This window comes from Homarus americanus, unplaced genomic scaffold, assembly GCF_018991925.1.
Source record: "Homarus americanus isolate GMGI-L3 unplaced genomic scaffold, GMGI_Hamer_2.0 scaffold16430, whole genome shotgun sequence".
NCBI lineage: Eukaryota > Metazoa > Arthropoda > Malacostraca > Decapoda > Nephropidae > Homarus > Homarus americanus.
Genome location: NW_024729259.1, coordinates 4,891,541 through 4,914,190, shown reverse-complemented (window position 1 = coordinate 4,914,190; position 22,650 = coordinate 4,891,541). Strand labels below are relative to the sequence as shown.

General features: G+C 42.9%; 2 protein-coding genes across 4 annotated transcripts in view; one reads left to right on the top strand and one right to left on the bottom strand.

Moving 5' to 3' along the window:
• Positions 1-11,878, bottom strand: part of LOC121866449 (protein O-mannosyltransferase 1-like) — a 32,310-nt gene extending 20,432 nt beyond the window's left edge. Inside the window, exons 1-2 of one of the 2 annotated variants that reach the window (XM_042366122.1) lie at positions 11,610-11,878; positions 1,375-1,416 (exon numbers count right to left, since the gene is read on the bottom strand). In XM_042366122.1, the coding sequence (XP_042222056.1) occupies positions 1,375-1,416; positions 11,610-11,777 (210 nt within the window). In that variant the 5' untranslated portion in view covers positions 11,778-11,878. The remainder of the gene's footprint in view (positions 1-1,374; positions 1,417-11,609) is intronic. The other variant, XM_042366123.1, reaches the window with a different exon arrangement.
• A 2,496-nt stretch (positions 11,879-14,374) lies between these two features.
• Positions 14,375-22,650, top strand: part of LOC121866448 (serine/threonine-protein kinase Nek7-like) — a 37,041-nt gene continuing 28,765 nt past the window's right edge. For both annotated transcript variants that reach the window (XM_042366120.1, XM_042366119.1), the window contains exon 1: positions 14,375-14,535. The gene's annotated coding sequence lies outside the window, so the exon portion shown is untranslated. The remainder of the gene's footprint in view (positions 14,536-22,650) is intronic.

The following is a 22,650-nucleotide window of genomic DNA, read 5'->3' as shown; positions in this document are numbered from 1 at the left end:
GTATAGGTGAAACTCTTTTAAAAAGGAAATTGCTTTTTTTTGTACTCTCGTCTTGTCTGTATATATATTTCATCGAACGCTGCTCTTTCTTATGATGTAGCTCTACTATAACCATCGCGTGTTGAAATCCCAGAGTACTGTTTGCAACTTCCGCTACAATGTCCTCATATGGCTGGGGAGGTCACACACGTTCTCAGATACCAACTTCACACGATAAAACTTCTACAAAACTCCCCAAACTGTAGCTACGGACATGAAAATAGAAAAAAAAACTCGTTACATATCCTTAACAAGTACAAGTAAGCGGCTACAAGATTACACTACATTTTGTATAACTAACCAGCAGGGAGGGGAAGTTGTGACCAAGTGTGTACAGTACTCGCTAGTTTAACCCCACGATAGCCTACAGTACCTCTGACTCTGTTCTAGTTTCCCTAAGACGCACCCACCTATCCACGCAACCAGCCGTAAACAGTCACTATTACCTCACAACTTTCCCGTCATGACACACGTACACAGGCAACTCTCTCTCTCTACACACCGGGCCAACCATAATATTGTGTAATCCTAGTCTCCTCTACACCTGGCGTCTCTAGCACCACCTAACCTAACGTGTTATATCCTGAAATGTCGTGAGTTATGTGTGTACTTTCCGCCTCTGCAACTCCTATTCCATATATTGTCAGAATTGTTTTTAAAATCAATACATTTATTGTTCAGTGAATCGGTAAATATTCAACGCTCTCGTTCATTTTTTCTTACAATAAAGCCGGAATGATGTTTTTCATAACACTGATATAGTACCAACATGTAACCAGTTATTTATATAAAAAATACTGTAGAGAGCATTCTGTTTTAAGCTTCCTTTACTTCAGGCAGGCAGTGATGTGTAACCTTGATCCCCCCTGAGGCAGCATCACTCACACCATTATCTTAAATGCAAAATCAAACTGGCCAGCGCTGGTGGGTTAGTGTAGAGGCCAGCGCTGGTGGGTTAGTGTAGAGGCCAGCGCTGGTGGGTTAGTGTAGAGGCCAGCGCTGGTGGGTTAGTGTAGAGGCCAGCGCTGGTGGGTTAGTGTACTAGCCAGCACTGGTGGGTTAGTGTACTAGCCAACACTGGTGGGTTAGTGTACTAGCCAGCACTGGTGGGTTAGTGTACTAGCCAGCACTGGTGGGTTAGTGTACTAGCCAGCACTGGTGGGTTAGTGTACTAGCCAGCACTGGTGGGTTAGTGTACTAGTCAGCACTGGTGGGTTAGTGTACTAGCCAGCACTGGTGGGTTAGTGTACTAGCCAGCACTGGTGGGTTAAAACAGTCATCCAGTGGTGCGAACTCTTCTAGGCTCCAGTCACTATGTACAGAGGTGAGACTTGCCTTGCCGTCCCTTGACGATGCGCGGCTCTCCCAACCACACACCTGCAACAATCCTACGAGTTATAACAGACACATATCACACACACCTGCATATGATGTCCCTCGTTATCATCCTAACTTACACCTGGACAGCCCTTTATGATATATACAGAATATCTCCCAGACAAAGAGAATGCTTCAGAAAATGATTAAGGTGCAGATATAGGGTTTCGTCCAACGCGGGTTTACGGTCTTTTAATAATATACAGTTAGGGTTAAATCCGTGTTGGAAGAGACCCTACTGTATGTGCACTGAATAATATATACAAAATAGTAATGGTAATATAGATGTATGCATATTATAGAGAGAAGGGATATGGTGTAATAAATGGTCATGCATGTGGTTCTTCTGTTGATGTAAGGTGCTGGTGTTGGAGAGGAGGAGGAGAGGATGGTGGAGAAGAACTGGTGGTGGTGGTGATGTTGCTCTTGGTATTGTTGAGGTTACTTTTTGGTGATGTTACTGTTGTTACTGAGGATGATGCTGCTGCTACTGTAGATGATGGTAATGGTTGGGGATGGTGGTGAGGATGGGGTGGGGTGATGGTGGTGAGGATGGGACTGGGGTGATGGTGAGGATGGGGTGGGGCTGGTGGTGGGGGGATGAGAGGTGGTGGGGGGGGGGTGGAGTAGTCGTGGTTCAGTCACCCAGCACCAGAGGAGAAAGTTGCCGAGAATCCAAGACTCATCCAGGTACCAGCCGTCCACCTCCCCTCGCGGCTACACCACCACCACCTCACTAGCTTCTGCATCATCACTGACGGTGCGAAATCCACTCCCACGAGCCGCCGTGGATCTGACACCAATGATGAAGCGCAGGAGGAAGCGGCCATTACACCACCGTAATACGACACACACACACATCGTTATAATCTTGTTACAACGGTCCAAGACAAAACTGACCACGAACACCAACATCTGGGAGCCTCACACAGGATGTTTCAGTTACAACGGTGTGTGCGTGTGTCGTGTTAGACGGACCTCACACCGGTATATAAACTGAATGTGACAGCTTAAAACTTCCAATGATAATATACCAAGTGTTTTAACTATACCGAAAAGAAGTAATCCAGCTGCTAAACACTTGAGAACCCCGACAATATTTATCTAAATAAGTAATGTTTACGGGTCATGTCCACAGCTATACGAACTATTTCCTGGTGTGTATGACTGGCGGAGTGTGGTCTATTTTACGCAAGATTTATGCCTGAATGCCTGTCCCCTAACACACTACTAGTCTGCTGACCTGCCTGCTTGACCGACAGCTACAAGGAGTGACTGTCTCATCTGAACGTAAAGCCCTAACCAATATGCTTACCTAACTTCCCTCCCCGCGGTGAGGAACGTTATATTCTACATGACGTAATGATAATAGTCGTAATGATACTACCAATGTACCATTATAATACTCAACAGCACGTCCTTAATTAACCTTAGTGGACCAGGTGTATAGGAACAATATACGGGCGTCACCTGAACTCACCCACTCACGCCTGCTGCTGCCTCCCTCCCTCTACCACTCGCCCAGTCAGCGTCGATTAAGCAACTTGCTACTGCAGATGTAACATGCACTTCGTCATGCCAAAAACTACACCAACCATGATAATACTGGGATAGGAAAAAATTCTGCATGTCACTATGTTATGAAAAAGATGAAGACAGAATAATGACTAAAAAAAATTAATATAGACAATCACTAGAAATATTATATTACCACTAAACATTGTGGCTTTTTTCTTCAGTTTAAACCCAATATAAAAATTTATAACAAAACATAACTATTCAATTAAAAAAATACAAATCATTAGATATTTCAAAACGTTGATTTGTTTATTATAAGAATTCTAGGAAGACGTTCGCCGTACATTCTCCAGTTAATAAATCCAAAATAGATTTTTCCTACTTTAGACCAAGAGGAAATTAATTACCAGGTAAGTCAAGAGGTGGATGGGGTGAGGTAGAGGAGGGGGGGTGTGGGGTGGGGACGAGGGGTAGGGGGGATGTGGGTTGGGGGTTAAACACGATCTGCCAATCACTGACCTGGTTCTGCACGACGGGAGAGAGGAGGGGGTGTAGTTTATTATTAGTAGTAGTTTCAACGGCCGGAATCATTGAAACATCAAACACAAGTCTTAAAACAACCTACAGCACCAGAGCAGCACCAAATACACTACAATTATCCAGCACAAACACGAGATGAAATAATTGAATACCAGTTATGTTAGGTCAGCTCAGGTTAGTGTATATGGTGGTGGTGTGACACGAGGGCAGTACAGAATAGGGTTCAACAAGGCGTCACTGGTATAGTCGGCTATCTCCCCTTACATAGGCCACACATGGGTCATAAAAAAATCGATATCTGCAAATAATTTTTTTTATTGTCCGTTAATAATTGAAAAGAAATAATGAAGAGTGAAAGTCTTGAGGTGGAAAAGACTTCTCTTCATACGTGCTGACTGACTGACTGACACACTACCTCTCTCGTCCACTGTACCGCCGCCGCTGCTCTGAACAGTACGTCTACATTCGTCTCGGGTACAATATAGTGTTGTAATTAATGCCGCTCACTCCTTTATTCTGACTGACACAAGACAACACTGATTCACCTCCATCATTCGCCACTGAAATACTGAAACAAGTTGATATTTAAGACATTTTAAACTACCCTTCCCACTAAAATATATTCCGGAATTAAACTCAATGACAGACGGAGTGACGGAACGGGCTACTATATCCCTCCCATTTCATGAGCGAGGGATAACTAATAATGTAGACCAACACCCATGTACAGTACACAGCAGGATTCCTCCCTTACACTTTTTTTACACACGTTTGTGAAAATGGTGTGAATGTTTCTGACAACATCAATATTCTCCTCATTTGTTGATGTGTGGGATCTGCCACAAGTGAGGACGATGCTGTTGTAATACAACCATTCACGCCAAGAAAATATGTAAGGCAGTGTGCATACATTCTTGAGACCCTGTATACAGTACCGTGTGTGTGTGTCCGACCCACAGGTTGACTCACCAAACGCTGTAACCTTAAGCTTCACACAGCCACACAACAGAGGAGAAAGTTATGACATTCTGAGGTAAACACTGTACAAGGCATGATAGAGACAGCGACTCACCGTGAAGTAGAGAAACGACAAGAGACCAACCAACAAGAACAGACAACAAACAAAGACACGAGTAACATCTCACCAAGGGACACAGCTGTACAGTACACAACACAGGTGAAGGCCACCATCACTATCCTCCCGCCGCCAGGCCACACTGGTGGTTCAGGAAGGTGACCCACCCTCGGGTGAGGAAAGGTGCAGGCTGGCTTGGTGGGTTTCCCCCCCAGGATCCCGCGGCCATCCACAGGTAGTGAGGTGGTGCGGCTTTGCTTGGAAACACCTGCCTTTTTTTTTGTGTGTGTGTGTGTGTGTGTGTGTGTGTGTGAGGATGGATGTTTGCATGTGTGTGCACGTAAGGATGAGTGAGGTGGTGTGTGCAAGTAAGGATGTGCGCGCGTGAGGCTACTACTGTATAAGGTGGAACGAGAACTGGAAATATTTCTCCAAGTTCTGTTTCTCACTGGTCTCAAGTCTTATTCTTGCTGTCAGTTGTCACACAAAGGCAAGAATATTACTGTACCTTGGGCTAGTCTCCCCCCACGACACATCATCGATACACAGGACATAATGATCTTCCTGCTGGCGCTCTACCACGAGGAGGAAAACTGGGTGTTTATTGGTAGTCTCCGGTCTCGGCAGGTGCCCAAAGCGGCCATGCCACCGTGGCGGGGCGGGGCGGCGACTGGTACACACTAACGGTACACCTTCCTCTTACTAACAACTGCATCTCGGCCACATCATTAACCTCACTGTATTTCCGCTATCAAGACAATGTACCTCGTTGATGTAACCCCTGAACTTAAAGATATGTATCTAAATCTACGTAAATCACAAAACACTTTAAGGTCGTAAGGTGTGTCGAGAGTATCTCTTTCATTGTATCCTGGGTTCAATCCCCACCCCGGGACAAGTGTGTGTGAGAGAGGGTTTTCTCTGGGTACTCTGGTTTCCTCTTGTACCAACACCGGACTAGGACAGGCCGTAACAACAGAGTAACAAAGAGACAAAACTATCCGAACTGCTGAGAGGTGATGTCTGATGCCCTCACCTCACAAATACTAATGTGTGTGTGTGTGTGTCTGTGTAATACGACCTCATAACACTTGATATGGGCTGTGGTGACGCGGAACACACACACACACACACACACAGTCCTCTCCTCCTTTCACCAAAGTCTTAAGAGCGTAGGAGTCACAAAAACTCAAGACACAGGTTGGCGGAGGGACGCAGTGTAACAGATTTTCCTGCTAGACCGAAGACGACGCACCATGACTGATAAATAATGTTCGTCACTTTATTGCAAGATGCGAGACGTACTTAACACATTTATCTCGACCTACGGCTTGATTCCCCACGACACAAACCTCTCCCCAAGTCACGTTCAGGAAGAGGAGACACTTACAATTCGAGTGGGGAGGGAGAGGGGAGGAAGAGGGATGAGAGGGGTAGGAGGAGAGGGTAGAGAGCAATAGGGACGTCGGGTTATTCCTGACCATCACTTTCTCAATCTAAAATATGAAGTAAAAGTCTTATTATGATGCCACACGTAAAATTCATCCTCCTCCTCATGTGACCTAATACCAAAGGAAAAATAATCAATACCGGCCCATGAGTCGAGGTTTCTACGTGGTTTTATACGAGCAATGACGAAGGGAGAACAGGTTTAACATACAGTGGTGACGACCCCTCCGCTCCCTTCACTAGTATCGAGAGCCTATCCGATTACTACAAGTCTGTCCGGTTATGAGCGTCCGGTCAAGCAACTGAGGAAGGAGCTCGTCTGGCCCCTCATAGCAATAAAATCAAGTTTTTTTTCCCCGTCTTTTATCTTTCACATCTTCCTTATCTTTCGCTTAACCATTCAAGATGGCCGCCTCGGATGACACAAGCAAACTCTAGAATCATTTTTTTTTGGTTGAATTAAAAAGTGTTTAATCTATTACACGGATGTTAATTTATTAAGCAAAATTAAACTCACGTCAACTTGTGTACACCAGAGATCTATTCCCCTTTCAATGTAATTAGTGAGAGGTAATAGTTTGTTAGCACCGTCTTGTTCAGTTGATAAACCTATTACCGATATATTAACCTCTACTAACAAACAAATACATTAGTTTCGCCCGACTTATCATAAATCAATCAAGGATTCTATTGGCCAAAATCTGAAAACCTCAATGAATTCATCCCAGATATAACAGCTTCATGGAGAGGTCAGTTGTAAGCTATTTCCGGATCTTCTATTAAACAAAAAACAATGAACTTACTACACAGCTATCAACATTATATAGTTCTTATTGCAACAGCAGGATATGTCATAACCCCCCTCTCTCTCACCGTCCCCATCTTAAGTTCTTGAATACAGATGAACTCGAAGTCTCTCCACCGCTCACCAAGACACTGACACCAATAATTGGATAAAATCATGGCTCACCGATAGAACGCAGAGGGTCAGCGTAGATAGTGTTAAATCTGAGTGGGGCCGTGTAACCAATGGGGTTCCCCAGGGGTCAGTACTAGGCCCACTCTTGTTCATAATCTACATAAACGATCTAGATACTGGGATCAGCAGTGACATAAGCAAGCTTGCGGATGACACCAAAATAGGGCGGCAGATTAATTCAGGGCAGAATGCAAATGCATTACAGGAGGATCTAAATAAACTGCAGGGGTGGTCTGAAAAATGGCAAATGAAATTCAACACCAGCAAGTGCAGCGTACTTAATATTGGAAGAACAAATACTGTCAATGTATACAGCCATAACAACATCAACCTAGAGAAGTCGACTTGTGAAAGAGACCTAGGGGTACTTGTAAGCCCGGACCTACGGCCTAGAAAACAGTGCGTTAATGTTCGAAATAAGGCAAAAAAGTATTGGGTTTTATATCTAGAAGGGTAAGTAATAAGAGTGCAGAGGTCTTATTGCAACTATATCTAGCGCTAGTCAGGCCGCACCTCGATTATGCGGTTCAGTTCTGGTGCCCCTATTATAGAATGGATATCAATTCACTAGAGTCGGTGCAGCGAAGAATGACGAAAATGATTCCGGGACTTAGAAACCTTCCATATCAGGATAGGTTAAAGAAACTAAACTTGCATTCCCTAGAAAGACGAAGAGTGCGGGGAGATATGATACAAGTATTTAAGTGGGTGAAAGGAATTAATAAAGGGGATAGAGATAAAGTTCTTATAATATCCGAGCAGGATAGGACTCGGAGCAACGGATTTAAGTTGGATAAGTTTAGGTTTAGGAGGGAGATAGGAAGGAACTGGTTCACAAATAGGGTGGTGGACGAGTGGAACAAGCTTAGCAACTTTGTAGTAAGTGCTGGAACTCTGGAAAGTTTCAAAAGGAGACTGGATAGATTCATGGATGATAGAGTGGTAGTAACTCTTGACAGAAGCTGCCATGCACAGGGCAACCGGCCTATTGCAGACTCCTTATTTTCTTATGTTTGTTAATAATCATCAACCTAATGAACAATGATGTCAACGGATAAAACTTCATAGGTCAACTGGTACAGTGCACCCCCTCTCTCTGGTTCTCCTTTATTACTCATTCCACAATGTTTAGAACTACTGTTAAAACTCACGTCGACTATGTGTTCCTGTCTAGTATATACTGTCTTGGTCATCCCCTTCACTTAGGCGGAAAATCATGCAACCTACTCCTAAAACACTCCATTCTCTTCTACTCTTTAAGGTCACATGAACTCAATTATCTCCTATGAAGAATAGTCGAGAAAAAATGATCATCAACATCTCCCCCACTGAGGATATGTTTACCCCCAGATAGGTGGTGAATGGAGAGGTAGGTAATATAATGGTCAGCTGACTCGCCTTCGTAGATGAATGTACACACTAGATAATGGTTATTTGTGTAGGTACATTAGTTTATTTCAGCCACGCAATATCTGCAGCATTGGCCAGAAGTGTGTGGGGGAGCGAGGAGAGTGGGAGAGGCTAATGTGGTAGGGAAGAAGGGAGGGTAAATAACGTGGCAGGGAAGGAGGAAGGGAAGCTAACGTGGCAGGGAAGGAGGAAGGGAAGCTAACGTGACAGAGGAAGAAAGGGAAGCTAACGTGGCAGAGGAAAGAAGGGAGGCTAACGTGGCAGGAAGAAGATGGGTAAATAACGTGGCAGGAAGGGTCGAGGCAATCACCACCATACTCAGCTGACGTGGTGGTGCCCCGGGCCAAATTGCCACACCTACAGTACCCGTAGCCTACCTCACCTCACCTAAACCGTCCCAAAACCCACACCCACACCGGACCAAATCCTACCAACAGCCTAGCGTGTGGGTAAAAGAAGCGTTATTTAATCATCACATAATACAGTAGATTTGTCATGTTTCACTTTCAAAATCATACTCTGTAAAATTATGTATTATGTAACTTTTCACGGCTATATGGTGAGCAGCGACTGCCATGCACAAGCAGAGATTTAGGAGATACAAACTGCAAAGTCAGAATATTTCTCAAATTATAGCGCTCAAGGACTCGTCATGGGCGGCTGCAACTACCGGTATCCCACATGTAGGACTAGCTGTTGTGAAAGCTCTGTTGCAAGGCTTTCTCGTGGGGCTGGCGACACTCCTCAGTAGGCAGTCAGGCAGGGAAACCAGGCTACTCAGCATTATTTCTCCACAAAAGTTGTCTGAAGATGTGCGTACGTGGTCATGATGGAGTGAGGAACCTTCATTTAATAGTATCATACTAACTTCACAATAGATTTGTTATAAGTTCCCGAGTCCTCTCCTCACTTACGAGGGGAAGGTGGAGGGGGGTTCAAGTTCTTGCTTCTTAACCTCGCTAGTCGATACAGGGAATTAATCTAAAAGTAGTATTTACATGAAAAAAGTTTCAGCATCTGCCTCTGCTACAACAAAATGATGAGGTAGGTAGATGGGTGGGGTCAAATACACGAATCAGTTGACATGAAGCTATTAGCCTGGGCTCGGGAAGCTGGGAAAGGCTGTGAAATACCACAATTAATAACACAGGTAAAAATGTTAGTTCCGGTCATCCCGACAATTAAATATCCAAACTAACCTAACCAAACTTATTGTAACCTACCCGACTCTCCGGATCACCGAAACTAAAACACCCAAATATATTCTGCCACGTCAGCCCTAGATTGTATTACTTACCCAAGATAAAGATAGACGCTATTGGGCACTAAAGCCAGGAGTAAAGCCCGTTAAGCAGTTTAAAAACAAGTTCAGCAGATCATATTAAGCCAAAGAACTTGGTAAGACAACTTTCCAGGGTGGGACGTTTTAATGAAGTGTCCCGTTGCCTACAGCCAGTAAAGGTGTAGTTTAGAGAGAACACCAGTAGTTTGTAGAAATCGTTGACATTTTTCTACACGCTAATAAACAAATGGAAACTACAATACATATAACGTAATAGAACCTGACCTAACATATCCATACGTTGGGTATGTCAGGTCAGGTTCTATTACAGTAGGTTCTACGCATTATCGTGTTAATTTATGAGTTAAACAACTTACCTTAATATTGAGGTTGATATACAGTACATCAGCAACGGCGAGGAGGAATTCGTGGAAGCGTTCACCATCATTTATAGGAAACGTCTCTTGAAGAGGGATTCAGCGAGGTAAACAACAACAATGGCGCCGGGAGGAAAATTGTGAAGCGGGATAAGCGTAATTAAAAAAAATACTTAAAATTATACTAGAAAGTCGTTCCTTTTAATACACTTAAAATCACCAAAACAATAAATATACCAAATATAAAGAAAATCAACAAACTGCTTCTGGTGTTAGCCCTAAACTTCACATTTACCCGTAATATAGGCCAAGTAAAGGGCTGGTCTACTCATAGAACATAAGAATGGAGGAAACTGCAGCGGGCCTATTGGCCCATACTGGGCAGTCCCGTTTACACCCAACCCCTATTGCTCATATGAGCATCCAACCTATGTTTGAAGCTATTCAGCGTATTCGAGTTAATGATGATATTTGGTAACTTGTTCCATTCATCCACTACTCTGTTTCCAAACCAGTGTTTACCTATTTCACGCCTAAATCTAAATTTGTCGAACTTAAAACCATTGTTACGAGTTCGCTCCTGGTTGGATAGTTTGAGTACCTTTGTAATGTCCCCTTTGTTTAACCCTGACTTCCATTTATACACCTCAATCAGGTCGCCCCTCGCTCTACGTCTCTCGAGGGAGTGCAAATTAAGATGCTTTAACCTGTCTCTATACTCAAGGTTCCTAATGCCCGGGATTAGTCTTGTCATTCTCCTCTGAATTCTTTCCAATGATTCTATATCCATTCTGTAATACGGTGACCAGAACTGAACTGCGTAATCCAGGTGTGGTCTCCAAACAACTCTGGTAATAACAATCCACACAACATACAACCATCACTGGCCCACCTGACCACAACCACACACACACCTGCCTCAAGGCTTAATAGGTCCACAAGCCAGACATTTATGAAGTAAAATCACCATACATGTTTACAGTGGTTCAACACGTAGCCTACACGGTCCACGACACACTGGTACACACAAGTTTAACCCAACTCACAATAAATCTATTTGTTCGTTGTTTTTCTTCTATTAAGTGACAATGCGTATTAACCATTTTGCCATCAGAAATAGTTTAAGGAATCCAGGTAAGCATAATCACATTTCCCCATATACAGCGCTACTTGAAATATCTTATTTTAATATTATTTAAATAGTAGTTTGGGCGGTTGTTAGCAGTTCCTGTTAAAACTACCAATACCCCGCCCCCACTCCTGCCAACACCTCTACACCACACGGATACCAAGTTCTACATGACACGAGTTTGAAATTAAAATATCAGGGAAATATTATAACGATACATTTTCTTCTAACATAAGACCAATATAATTAATGCAGATTTAAAACACCTGAACACTCCGGTTCGTTTTAAAGAGGTCCGGTTCGGGCAGCCTACCGCCGGCTCGACCCGTGTGTTATGTAGGTTACGGTGAAAACCTGGTCCATCTCCTCCCTGCGCAGGTGTTTAGGAGGAACCTGGTAACACACACGAAGATATACACACTAACAGTACTTACCGAATCCCTGTTAATGGGTTCAGTCAGGTGCTTCAGCTTTTCAATGCTTTCCTTAAGACTATCTTGATTGTTAATCACAGATGCTGTTATTTCTTGTATCTTGTTTTTCCCATTTTTATCTGCTTTGGGTGAAGATTTGTTCTTCCTATTTCGTACCCCAGTATCCATGATGGTTTACTTGGGTAATACAGTTATCACAGAACAAGAAAACAAGCCGCACACCTGCCACCCCCGGCTGCCCACCACTGAATGACAGGTAACAACACTCACTTCACAAGGTAATGGAGGACGCTGGACGCCGCTGCTCCCATCTGTCGGCCACCAAACTTACTAATCCGCTTCCAACTATTCTAATATTTATCATTTTTCCGTTCCTCGACACTCTTCCACTTAAAAGTATAAATGAATAATTTTATATAAGACAGTTTCTTGTCTATTGAAAAGCAAATAAATGAAGTGAACAAAATGTACCTTAAAAAAGACCTTGCATTATGGCTATTTGGTAACTCAGAGTGACGTACATACCGAGCTATAAATTGAAACGTACTTTTAGCTTTTTACTTTTTTTTCTTTTATCCTTCTCATCATTAATCGGTTCGTTAACCGCTTGGGCGATCGGTCACGTCTATGTTACACACTGTTGGCAAGTACTGGGCATGCACTGGCTCCTGAATGTACCTGAACCGCATACTCAAAAAGAAAGTTTCATGTCATGGTGGTCACATTGTAGTGGATTTCTCCCCTACAAACGCTGTTTGTCGCTGAGTAGCCGACCCCGCGAATTCCCCAGTGTACTGTATGCCTCGTGGTCTAGGTCAACCAGCGCCGCCTTACATGACGGAGGTCAACTACTAAGCCTCCGCTATTTAAGACCTGACCTCTTCTAGCTACAGCCGCAGCCAGCTCCACCACCTCCTCCGCCGCTGCCTGGCGGCCCTCGCTCCCGCTGTCCTCCTCTGAGCATCCTCACCAACCAGCTCTCTCTACATCACGCTTGTAACCACGCTGCCACTTCCCAGCACCAAGCTGCATTGTACATCCAATACAACATGTATACAGAGAGCACATTGTGAGTTTCCTTTCTCCATATCCTGAGAGGGAACAAAACAACTCGTACCCCACAACATCTTGGCCACGAAATACGAATCAATGACATCACAGTGGACGACATAGACTACCTCACGGTCTGGCGACCAATCCCAACACAGTTAACAACTCCTGGGGGCGGCTGCACAGACAATAACAACACTATCCTATCAGTGGCATGGTCACAGTAATACCTATATTCTATTAACACCCACACTCATTCATATTACGTTCCTTTGTCCACAAAACAGCCTGTTTTAGTGAGTCATCCGAGAGCACGTCCCTCCAAGACAAATCAGAGAAAACGAAGATGACGTCATAGTTCGTGTTAGACTTAAGTTATTGAATGTTAAGAGAACAACACTGAATTATTCAAAAACCTGTTTACGTTCCATCAAGATGTATACGCCAGCAGATAACTGAAGTATTCAAGACTATGTGAGTATATGTTGAACGCTTTCAATTATCTGGGTGCCGTAGAGGAAACGGATCGGGGGCAGTAAAGGAAACATTCCCCTGAACTGTTCAACGCTCCCCAAGGCGTGAAGGATCATCACTACTATTCAAAATCATTTCAGAATATGTAGTCAGTGGAATTAGTAGGTTGGCCAAATCCTCAGGCTCACCAAATATTAGCGTCTTAAAGGTCATTAGACAGACTCTGAACTGTACCCAGCTTTAATTGGAAGCCAGTATGGGAGTCATCGCTGGGAGAGCTACAGAGAGGGCGGACACCCTCGAGGAGCGACTAATAGAGTTAACTGGGCGATATAATATTGTAAATACTTTCGAGTATCCGACCCCAGGTTCATTGTCCCCCTTTACCTGTTATATTTAAAGAAAAACAGAAATTGCATATACTTTAACTACATTTCTCGTATGGACCTTGAAGATGTTAAAACCACGCTTGTTTGGTTATGAACTAGTTCAGTGTCGTAACAGCAGGGTCATTGACAGAAGCTTCGAATCTCATGAATATTTTTTGTTAATAATTATCAATTTAATTTAGGTACCGATGGCTAGATGTAATTTTAGATAATAAATGAGACGACAGATGACGGCCAATCGTTTATGATGTTATGTTCTTTCTGCCATCCAGTCGGTAAATAGATACATAAGTTCGGTAAAGCGAACCAATGGATTCAGGAATCGAAGCACCTTAAGGGTTTGACCAAGGCCTTAATACTATAGTACAGTATTAGAATCTTTGATACAACTTGCCTCACTCAGCATTCTGTATACCTCGCTGCGCATGACCATAATCACATGACAATATTTTCTTAGGATGGACTTTGTCGGTAAAGTTTACTATGGAACGTAAGATTAATTTCATCAGGTCAAAACACATATTTTATACAGTGTGATATACAAACTGTTAAATTTACTCAAGGTGTGTATGACGCAAATATAACGGCAACTGTTTTATATCGATACTTTGACCAGTCACGTCACGCAAGGGATTACTAGGTTACCTGTCATGCGTCAACAGTAAGTATAATTTTATTTTGTTAATTATTTTACATTTTTCATTTAAATAAACAACAATAAGAAGATAAATGTATATTTTACCTATGAGTATATGAGATTATATTTCGTTAATTAATTTGTCACAAAAATCTAGATAATATATAGTAGTTGAGAACTGTGGGAGTCGGAATGTTGACAGTGGTTGCCCGGGGAAGCGCGCGGTGTGATGGTCGATGTACTGGACCATCACAACAGATCAGACTATAGCAGGTGGCACTGTACCCTTGTGTAACGCTTACTGTGATGTTCTAATCAGCAATATATTTTGTTGATAACATCTTCGAGCGCTATGTTGAGGTCATCATGATATAAGGTAAGTAACTACAGAAAGATCCGTATTGGGTTTTTTTTCTCAGATATTAGGAATGAAATGTCGCGAGTCGCGCTTATTGACAATTATTTCACATAATCACAGTACCCAAGAAATACTTTGTACGTAACACTAAGTAGAAGTATCTCCTGCGTGTGAACTAAAGAGGTATACATTTACACCTTGAGCTATAGGAGAGGTTAGAAAAGTTATATAATTATGTTGGGTATAAGAATCAGAGTCGTTTATCAAGTAATGGCCGCCGAGTGCCACGTTAAGGAGTGTCACTGGCACTCTCTCAACCAACAGACTAGATTATAACCAAACTGATGTGAACGGAGAATGTAAAGTTGGGGAAATTATAATAAAAATATCAATGAAAATCAAATACAAAAAAATATCCCCAGGTGTTATGTATTAATAACAATAAATATTATCACACCTCAACTACCTGGACATGATATTAATTAAGAAAACAGATCACACGCGTTATAGGAGTGTCGACAGGTATTGAAGTTTATCTCGTTAATATATTTTCATGATTTTACCTAAATTTAATACTGTGGGTGGTCATGCATAGGTGAGGAAGGCCTATGATCTGTACGGGTTCTCCTCGTTGTTCGCGACAGTCGTGTGATATTTTTATAACATTTTAACACACACACTACATTAGTCTTGGGATAACCAGAAGAGCAATTTTGTTTATATCAGTGCAAAATATAACGTATCACCTGAAGATTAGCCTCTCTAACTTATTTCAACCTAAGTTTACCTACCTTAATTTTAACCTACCTTAATAATACCTAAATTAACACAATCTAACGTAGCCTAACCTAATCTAACATAATATCGCGTAATGTAACATGACCTAACCTACCCTACTTCCCGAGCCCAGGTAGCCTCACTCACCCTGCCAACTGTACTGTCTCCCTCACCCTCCCTACTGTACTGTCTCCCTCACCCTGCCTACTGTACTGTCTCCCTCACCCTGCCTACTGTACTGTCTCCCTCACCCTCCCTACTGTACTGTCTCCCTCACCCTGCCTACTGTACTGTCTCCCTCACCCTGCCTACTGTCTCTCTCCCCTCACCCTCACCAACTGTGCTGTCTCCCTCACCCCTGCCTACTGTACTGTCTCCCCTCACCTGCCTACTGTGCTGTCTCCCTCCTCTGCCTGCTGTACTGTCTCCCTCACCCCTGCCTACTGCTGTCTCCCTCACCACCTACTGCTCACTGTCTCCCTCACCCTGCCCACCTGTCCTGTCTCCCTCACCCTGCCCTACTGTACTGTCTCCCTCTGCCCTGCCCTCCATGCCTGTCTCCCCTCACCCCTGCCCTGCCTGTCTCCCTCACCCTGCCTACTGTCTCTCTCCCTCCTGCCCTGCCAACTTCTTTTGTCTCCCCTCACACTGCCTGCTGTGCTGTCTCCCTCACCCTGCCTACTGTGCTGTCTCCCTCACCCTGCCTACTGTGCTGTCTCCCTCCACCCTGCCCTACTGTGCTGTCTCCCTCTCACCCCTGCCTACTGTACTGTCTCCCTCACCCCTGCCTGCTGTACTGTCTCCTCCACCCTGCCTACTGTACTGTCTCCCTCACCCTGCCCTGTGCTGTCTCCCTCACCCTGCCTGTGCTGTCTCCCTCTGCCCTGCCTACTGTACTGTCTCCCTCACCCCTCCCTACTGTACTGTCTCCCTCACCCTGCCTACTGTGCTGTCTCCCTCCTTCCTCCCTACTGTGCCTGTCTCCCTCACCCTGCCCCTACTGTGCACTGTCTCCCCTCACCCCTGCCCTCTTTCATGCTGTCTCCCTCCACCCTCCCTACTGTACTGTCTCCCTCACCCCTCCCCTACCCAGCCTGTCTCCCTCACCCCTGCCTGCCCTTCCCTCCCCTCACCCTGCCCTACTGTACTGTCTCCCCTCACCTGCCTACTGTACTGTCTCCTCACCCTGCCTACTGTACTGTCTCCCTCACCCTCCCTACTGTACTGTCTCCCTCACCCTGCCTACTGTACTGTCTCCCTCACCCTCCCTACTGTACTGTCTCCCTCACCCTGCCTACTGTACTGTCTCCCTCACCCTGTTTCTCACCAAAATAATAGTTGTAATTATTGTAAATGTAAAAAAAATGTATATACGTTTAGAAACTTTAAAGATATAAATTATGAAACAAAAATATCAACAAAATACAACCACAAATTGCCTGTGGTTTAAGGTGTTGCTTGAACAGGTGTGTGTTATTACTGCACCTGTTACTCTGAGGCCGAGTTGTTATACAGCTTCTGCATCAGTCAGGAGAATTTATATGTACATTATATTACCCAATATTTAATATGTCCTGAGCTGTCTCTATAAAACTGTTGAGAGTTAGGTGTATACGTGGGTTAATGACGTAATAATTATTGTACTAAATTATTCTGAGAGAGAGAGAGAGAGAGAGAGAGAGAGAGAGAGAGAGAGTCCCTGCACACCTACAATAATTACCGATATAGTTGTCCCTGTTATACCTTCGTTGTTATACCTACATCAATTATCGGTAATGGTATTCACTTCCAACATATTACTGTTAGTAGAAAACTTTAAATAGCTATATCTTAAATTATTACAGACAAGTTGTGTAAGGGTAACTATCAAATTGTGTACCATATATAATGTAACTGAGTATATACAGTATATATATCTTAGTGAAAGGACAAGTTACTTAAGTATTTACAGTTTAGTGGTTGTGACGTTTAGGTGCGTATATGTTGCAACGACAATACTCTCATATTTTGGTAAGAGGAAGTGTGCTGGCGGGAGGGGAGGGGAGGGGGGGGCACACACATTCCTGGCCAGGTATTGATTCACAGGGACATGCTACACCTATGACTCATTCCCCAGTGTTCCAAGGACGAGGCAATACTCATTAGAGATACTTCATGACTCCTTGCTGGTGACGTGATGTACAGACGTGTTGAACAAGACCAAGGAACTGAGTGTGGTGTTTATTTTTGGGGGGTGACTCTGGGTGACTTAATCGGGTGACTCAAGGTGGGTTAATTTCGCATTTGGATGACACTGGATGAGTTAATATCTCGTTTGGGTGATACGGGTGACTTTATACCTCATTTTGGTTGACATAAGGGTGAGTTAATCTCATTAGGGTGACACAAGGGTGAGAATCTCGTTAGGGTGACAAAATGTGGGTTAATAACTCATTAGGGTGACACTATAATTAATATCTCATTTTGGTGACAGGTAAAAATCGAAGGAAAGTAATCAGTGAATTAAAGCGCTTAGTTTAATCACATATCAATATACAGTTCATAACATATAAACTAAATCCGGAGTGTAATAAATAATAGGAAATCTCTCTGTGTCTGTCCCCAATATACTTCAATGTCAAACTTAAAAAACTAAGTCTATTTTATGTGTTAAATATCAAAGCATGTTATTTCCTTTGTAATTTGGAGATTAAATGTAAAGTTCAGCGAGGCTATTTTATTTGAGTTTTCAGTTGTCAACAAGCAAATACGCTCCAGCAAACACCATAACACGAATGGGAGAAAGAATAGTCACCACACTCTTGGACAACACACTCATTAAGTCAATAAATTTTTGTTAGTGGGCTGTAAAATGTAATTAAGTCTTGATATTATTTACCCGAATTTACTCCTAATACAACGAACGAATTAATAAATGTTTTACAATATTATATGCTTAAAGACAATGTATACTGTATATTGAGTGTATATTGCTTTAGATAAATAGTGTAGCCATAATTATTCGTTGCATATTCAGCATATACACTCTATGTACATGCTGAATAAATGTAATCTTGTATGACGATTTTACTGAATAATTTGTATATATAAACCTACGTGTCATAGATACATATTTAATAGTTCTCCATTAAAACACTGGTAATAGCGTTTTCTCTGAATGCATGCTTGATGAAATCCAATTTAACGTATAACTATTGTTTATGACTTACCCGCCATACCAAGGAGCAAGAAGACACAGGAAAACATCTTGTGTTAACTCCAAACCAACTCAATCATCATAGATATAAAAATAACCCATGAAAAAATAATATTTATATGAGAAAAGGACATACAGCTGAACCATCGAGATTAACTTAAGCCTTGGTGAGCTGTGGGCGTGAATTTGGCCTCGCCTGTCCACCACACACACACACACACACACACACAAAGCCTGACAAATGTTGCAGTCATGTGAGGTCACGAAGAGGATTATAAGACACAACAGGCACACGGCAGGTCAGTTAGGTATAATCTTTCCAGCTAACACGAAAGACCATATTGGTGTTATCTTGTTTGGATGATCTGAAGTAAATAATAATGGTCATAATAACAGTGTGCCAAATACGACTGCTTAGTTTTGGTGATATCTTGTTCCCCTTTTAAGGTCTAATGGCCAGTCTAACCAGTTCCTCACTTATTGGTTATTAAAGTTATTATATACTGTGTAGAGACTCGCTATAGGGGAAAACACACCACTGCAATAAATTATCAAATATTTCACCATCAATTCCTAACCTAACCTTCGTATACATGAACATCTATCTATCTATATCTATCTATAGCGGATAGATGGATATATATTTAAAAATAGACATAAATAGATAAACAGATGGATAGATATAAAAAAAATAAAATACTAAAAAATAATAAGCAATGAGAAATATGATTCGCAAGAAAGCCAATGATAACACGCACGCACATACGACTGGTAGTCAGGGGTATACGTGACGTGATTAATTAAAACATACATACATACATACATACAGACATACATACTGTGCAACCAATCAAGCATAGTATACTCAGGTGAGATTAGATACCCAGGTAGATAAAGACACAGGTAAATGAAGATAAACTCGGGTATTTAAGGTGAATTGAGGTAGATACGAGTAGGAAAAAAAATGGTTTGATACATATAAGTAGATAGATTTAGGTAGATGTAAGTAGAATGGTAGAAACAAATAGACTAGATGAAGTAGATTGAGGGGAACTTAAGGGGTGGTAATGGTACTAACAATTTACACCGTGAACAATGTACAGTGAGTCCCCTTCACTAGTGAGTTTACAGGGGCTCGTCAGGTTTTGTGCAGTGTGGCAGCCTTGTGTTTGTTTACATTCGACAGAAGGAAACTCGCAATAGTAAACAATACTATGGAATCAAAGTAAAACAATATTAAAACAAATATCTCAATGTAATGATTTGTGGAATATTTATATGACGAGCACCTGTAAACGCACTAGTGAAGGGGACTGTATACCACCCCCCCCACCCATTCCCCATGTCATGAATAATGGGGGAGGGAGAGGGTGTATGGAGCGGTGTACAAGCGGGTTACGTCAGTACAGCATGTCGACATTGTGAAGAAATGTCGAGTCGAGGTCAGTGAACACCTCTCAGTGAAATGAAGGACTGTAATCTTTGCGTGTGCATGTGTGTGTGTGTGTGTGTGTGTGTGTGTGTGTGTGTGTGTGTGTGTGTGTGTGTGTGTGTGTGTGTGTGTGAACAAAATAAAAGAAACTAATACACGTAGCTGTATGCAATTGCAGGGTTATAGTCATTGCAATGTTGAAAATTCAGCTCCCATCATCATTGGCACCTTCCCGTCATACAGGCGGCCACCACACCATAACATGTAAGGTATTCATTCTTATGGTCACCACAGGAAGGTCACACGAGGGTTATTGACCATTCAGACACCCATCCGTTGATATCAGTCGGTACGAAGCGTCAGGATTACCCCCCAAAACGCAGGATTAAGTGCAGACCATCACGAGAACCCTGAGTTACAACTAAAGGCTCTGAGGACAAGAACTAATGCTTCACACACATGGTAAAAATAGACGAAACTTAGAATTTAAATTGCTAGGAGGAATTATTATATTACGGTGATTATATGATACGGTGATGATGGTTGTGACGAGGGAGTTACCGTATAGTACCAGCCGCTTCCTGAGTTGTGACGCGTTACTTCATATTATTACGGTGGTGACTGTCATGTTGACGTCACAATCACACACCATACACACCATCATGACAGTCACCACAGTCACACGTCATGTACTGAGGCCACTCCGCCGTATCGTGTATCTTAGTATGTAATGGGAGAACATTGATTATCATAACCCCATCACTTATGGACGCGGCACAGTACACGACCCATGACCAGACGAGAGACATACAGTACACGACCCACGACCAGACGAGAGACATACAGTACACGACCCACGACCAGACGAGACATACAGTACACGACCCATGACCAGACGAGAGACATACAGTACACGACCCATGACCAGACGAGAGACATACAGTACACGACCATGACCAGACGAGAGACACCGTACACGACCCATGACCAGACGAGAGACATACAGTACACGACCCGACCAGACGAGAGACATACAGTACACGACCCACGACCAGACGAGACATACAGTACACGACCATGACCAGACGAGACATACAGTACACGACCCGACCAGACGAGACATACAGTACACGACCCACGACCAGACGAGAGACACACAGTACACGACCCACGACCAGACGAGAGACATACAGTACACGACCCACGACCAGACGAGAGACATACAGTACACGACCCATGACCAGACGAGAGACATACAGTACGACCCATGACCAACGAGAGCATACAGTACACGACCCATGACCAGACGAGACATACAGTACACGACCCCGACAGACGAGACATACAAGTAGTGGTGCTGAAGGTAAAGTTTTCGATGTCTAAACTTTAGTGAAAATATTTTGTAAGAAAATCTTTGACAAGCGAAGAGGTATAGAGAACAGGACACACACACACACACACACACACACACACACACACACACACACACACACACACACACACACACACACACACACCTGACCATCAACATCACAGTATATTATCATAAGCAAGAATGATGATGATCACTCACCCTGACCCAACCCGACCCCTTGCCCCGCCCCTGACCCGTCCCCGTGTTCCGCCCCTCAAAGATCAATGTTTGTCTGCCACCGTCACGACACACAGAAATAAGAAGGAAATAAGAAAGATAATTTAGCCTGATTTGGTTACGTCATAAGTCTGGCGGTAAAATAATTAGGGTTATAATTGGTTCAGCATGTATATAGACAATGCATGTATACAGTTTATCATGTATATAGACAATGTGATGTATACAGCTCATCATCTTTCATCCACCATAACAACCTCTGACGTCACAAGTTCATAGGTCAAGGTCACCGCATCAGCTGACGTGACATATTATTGTTTTGAATAGACCAAACAAAAAAAATCGATCGTTTTATTCACAGTATAAACAAGACTCCAAAATAACACACAAATCTTATACTGGGATTAAAAATAGTAGTTTGTTTTATATTGATGGAACAATTTAATTCAGGCAAACGAGGTTCTCACACACACACACACACACACACACACACACACACACACACACACACACACACACACACACACACACACACACCCTCCACTCTCTCACTCACTCACTCCTCACTCACTCACTCACCTCTCCACAAACACACTCACCTCCCCTCACGCCAGACACGGTACTGCATTCCTGGCGTGTGTGGGACAGAGTGGCAGCTTGTTACGACTTCTACCTGACCTAGTTATGCCGTTCTTACCTGAGCTACTGACACACTTAACAAGGTTCTTAGCCAACAGGTGTGTATGTCCTCAGTATGTCCAGGTAATGCAGAAGGACAGGGGTGTAAGATATGTCTACAGGTTGATCTCTAGGTAGGTAGATGTGTGTGTGTGTGTGTGTGTGTGTGTGTGTGTGTGTGTGTGTTATAATTACAGTATATGTATAAGTTATGAATGATGACACAAATGTATACATACAAGCAGGCTATACTAACAATGTAATGCTATATATATAACTTTAATTATACATAGTGATAACATAACGATATACACGAATAATGTATAATGATATCTAGAGGGGGGGGGAATCATTCATCATTGTCAGTATACACTTTTGGTCTCATTCATTATTCACTTTTGACTTGACTTAACGCTTCTTGTCGTCTCGTTATGTTTATCTTCACTTGACTGTTTTAGT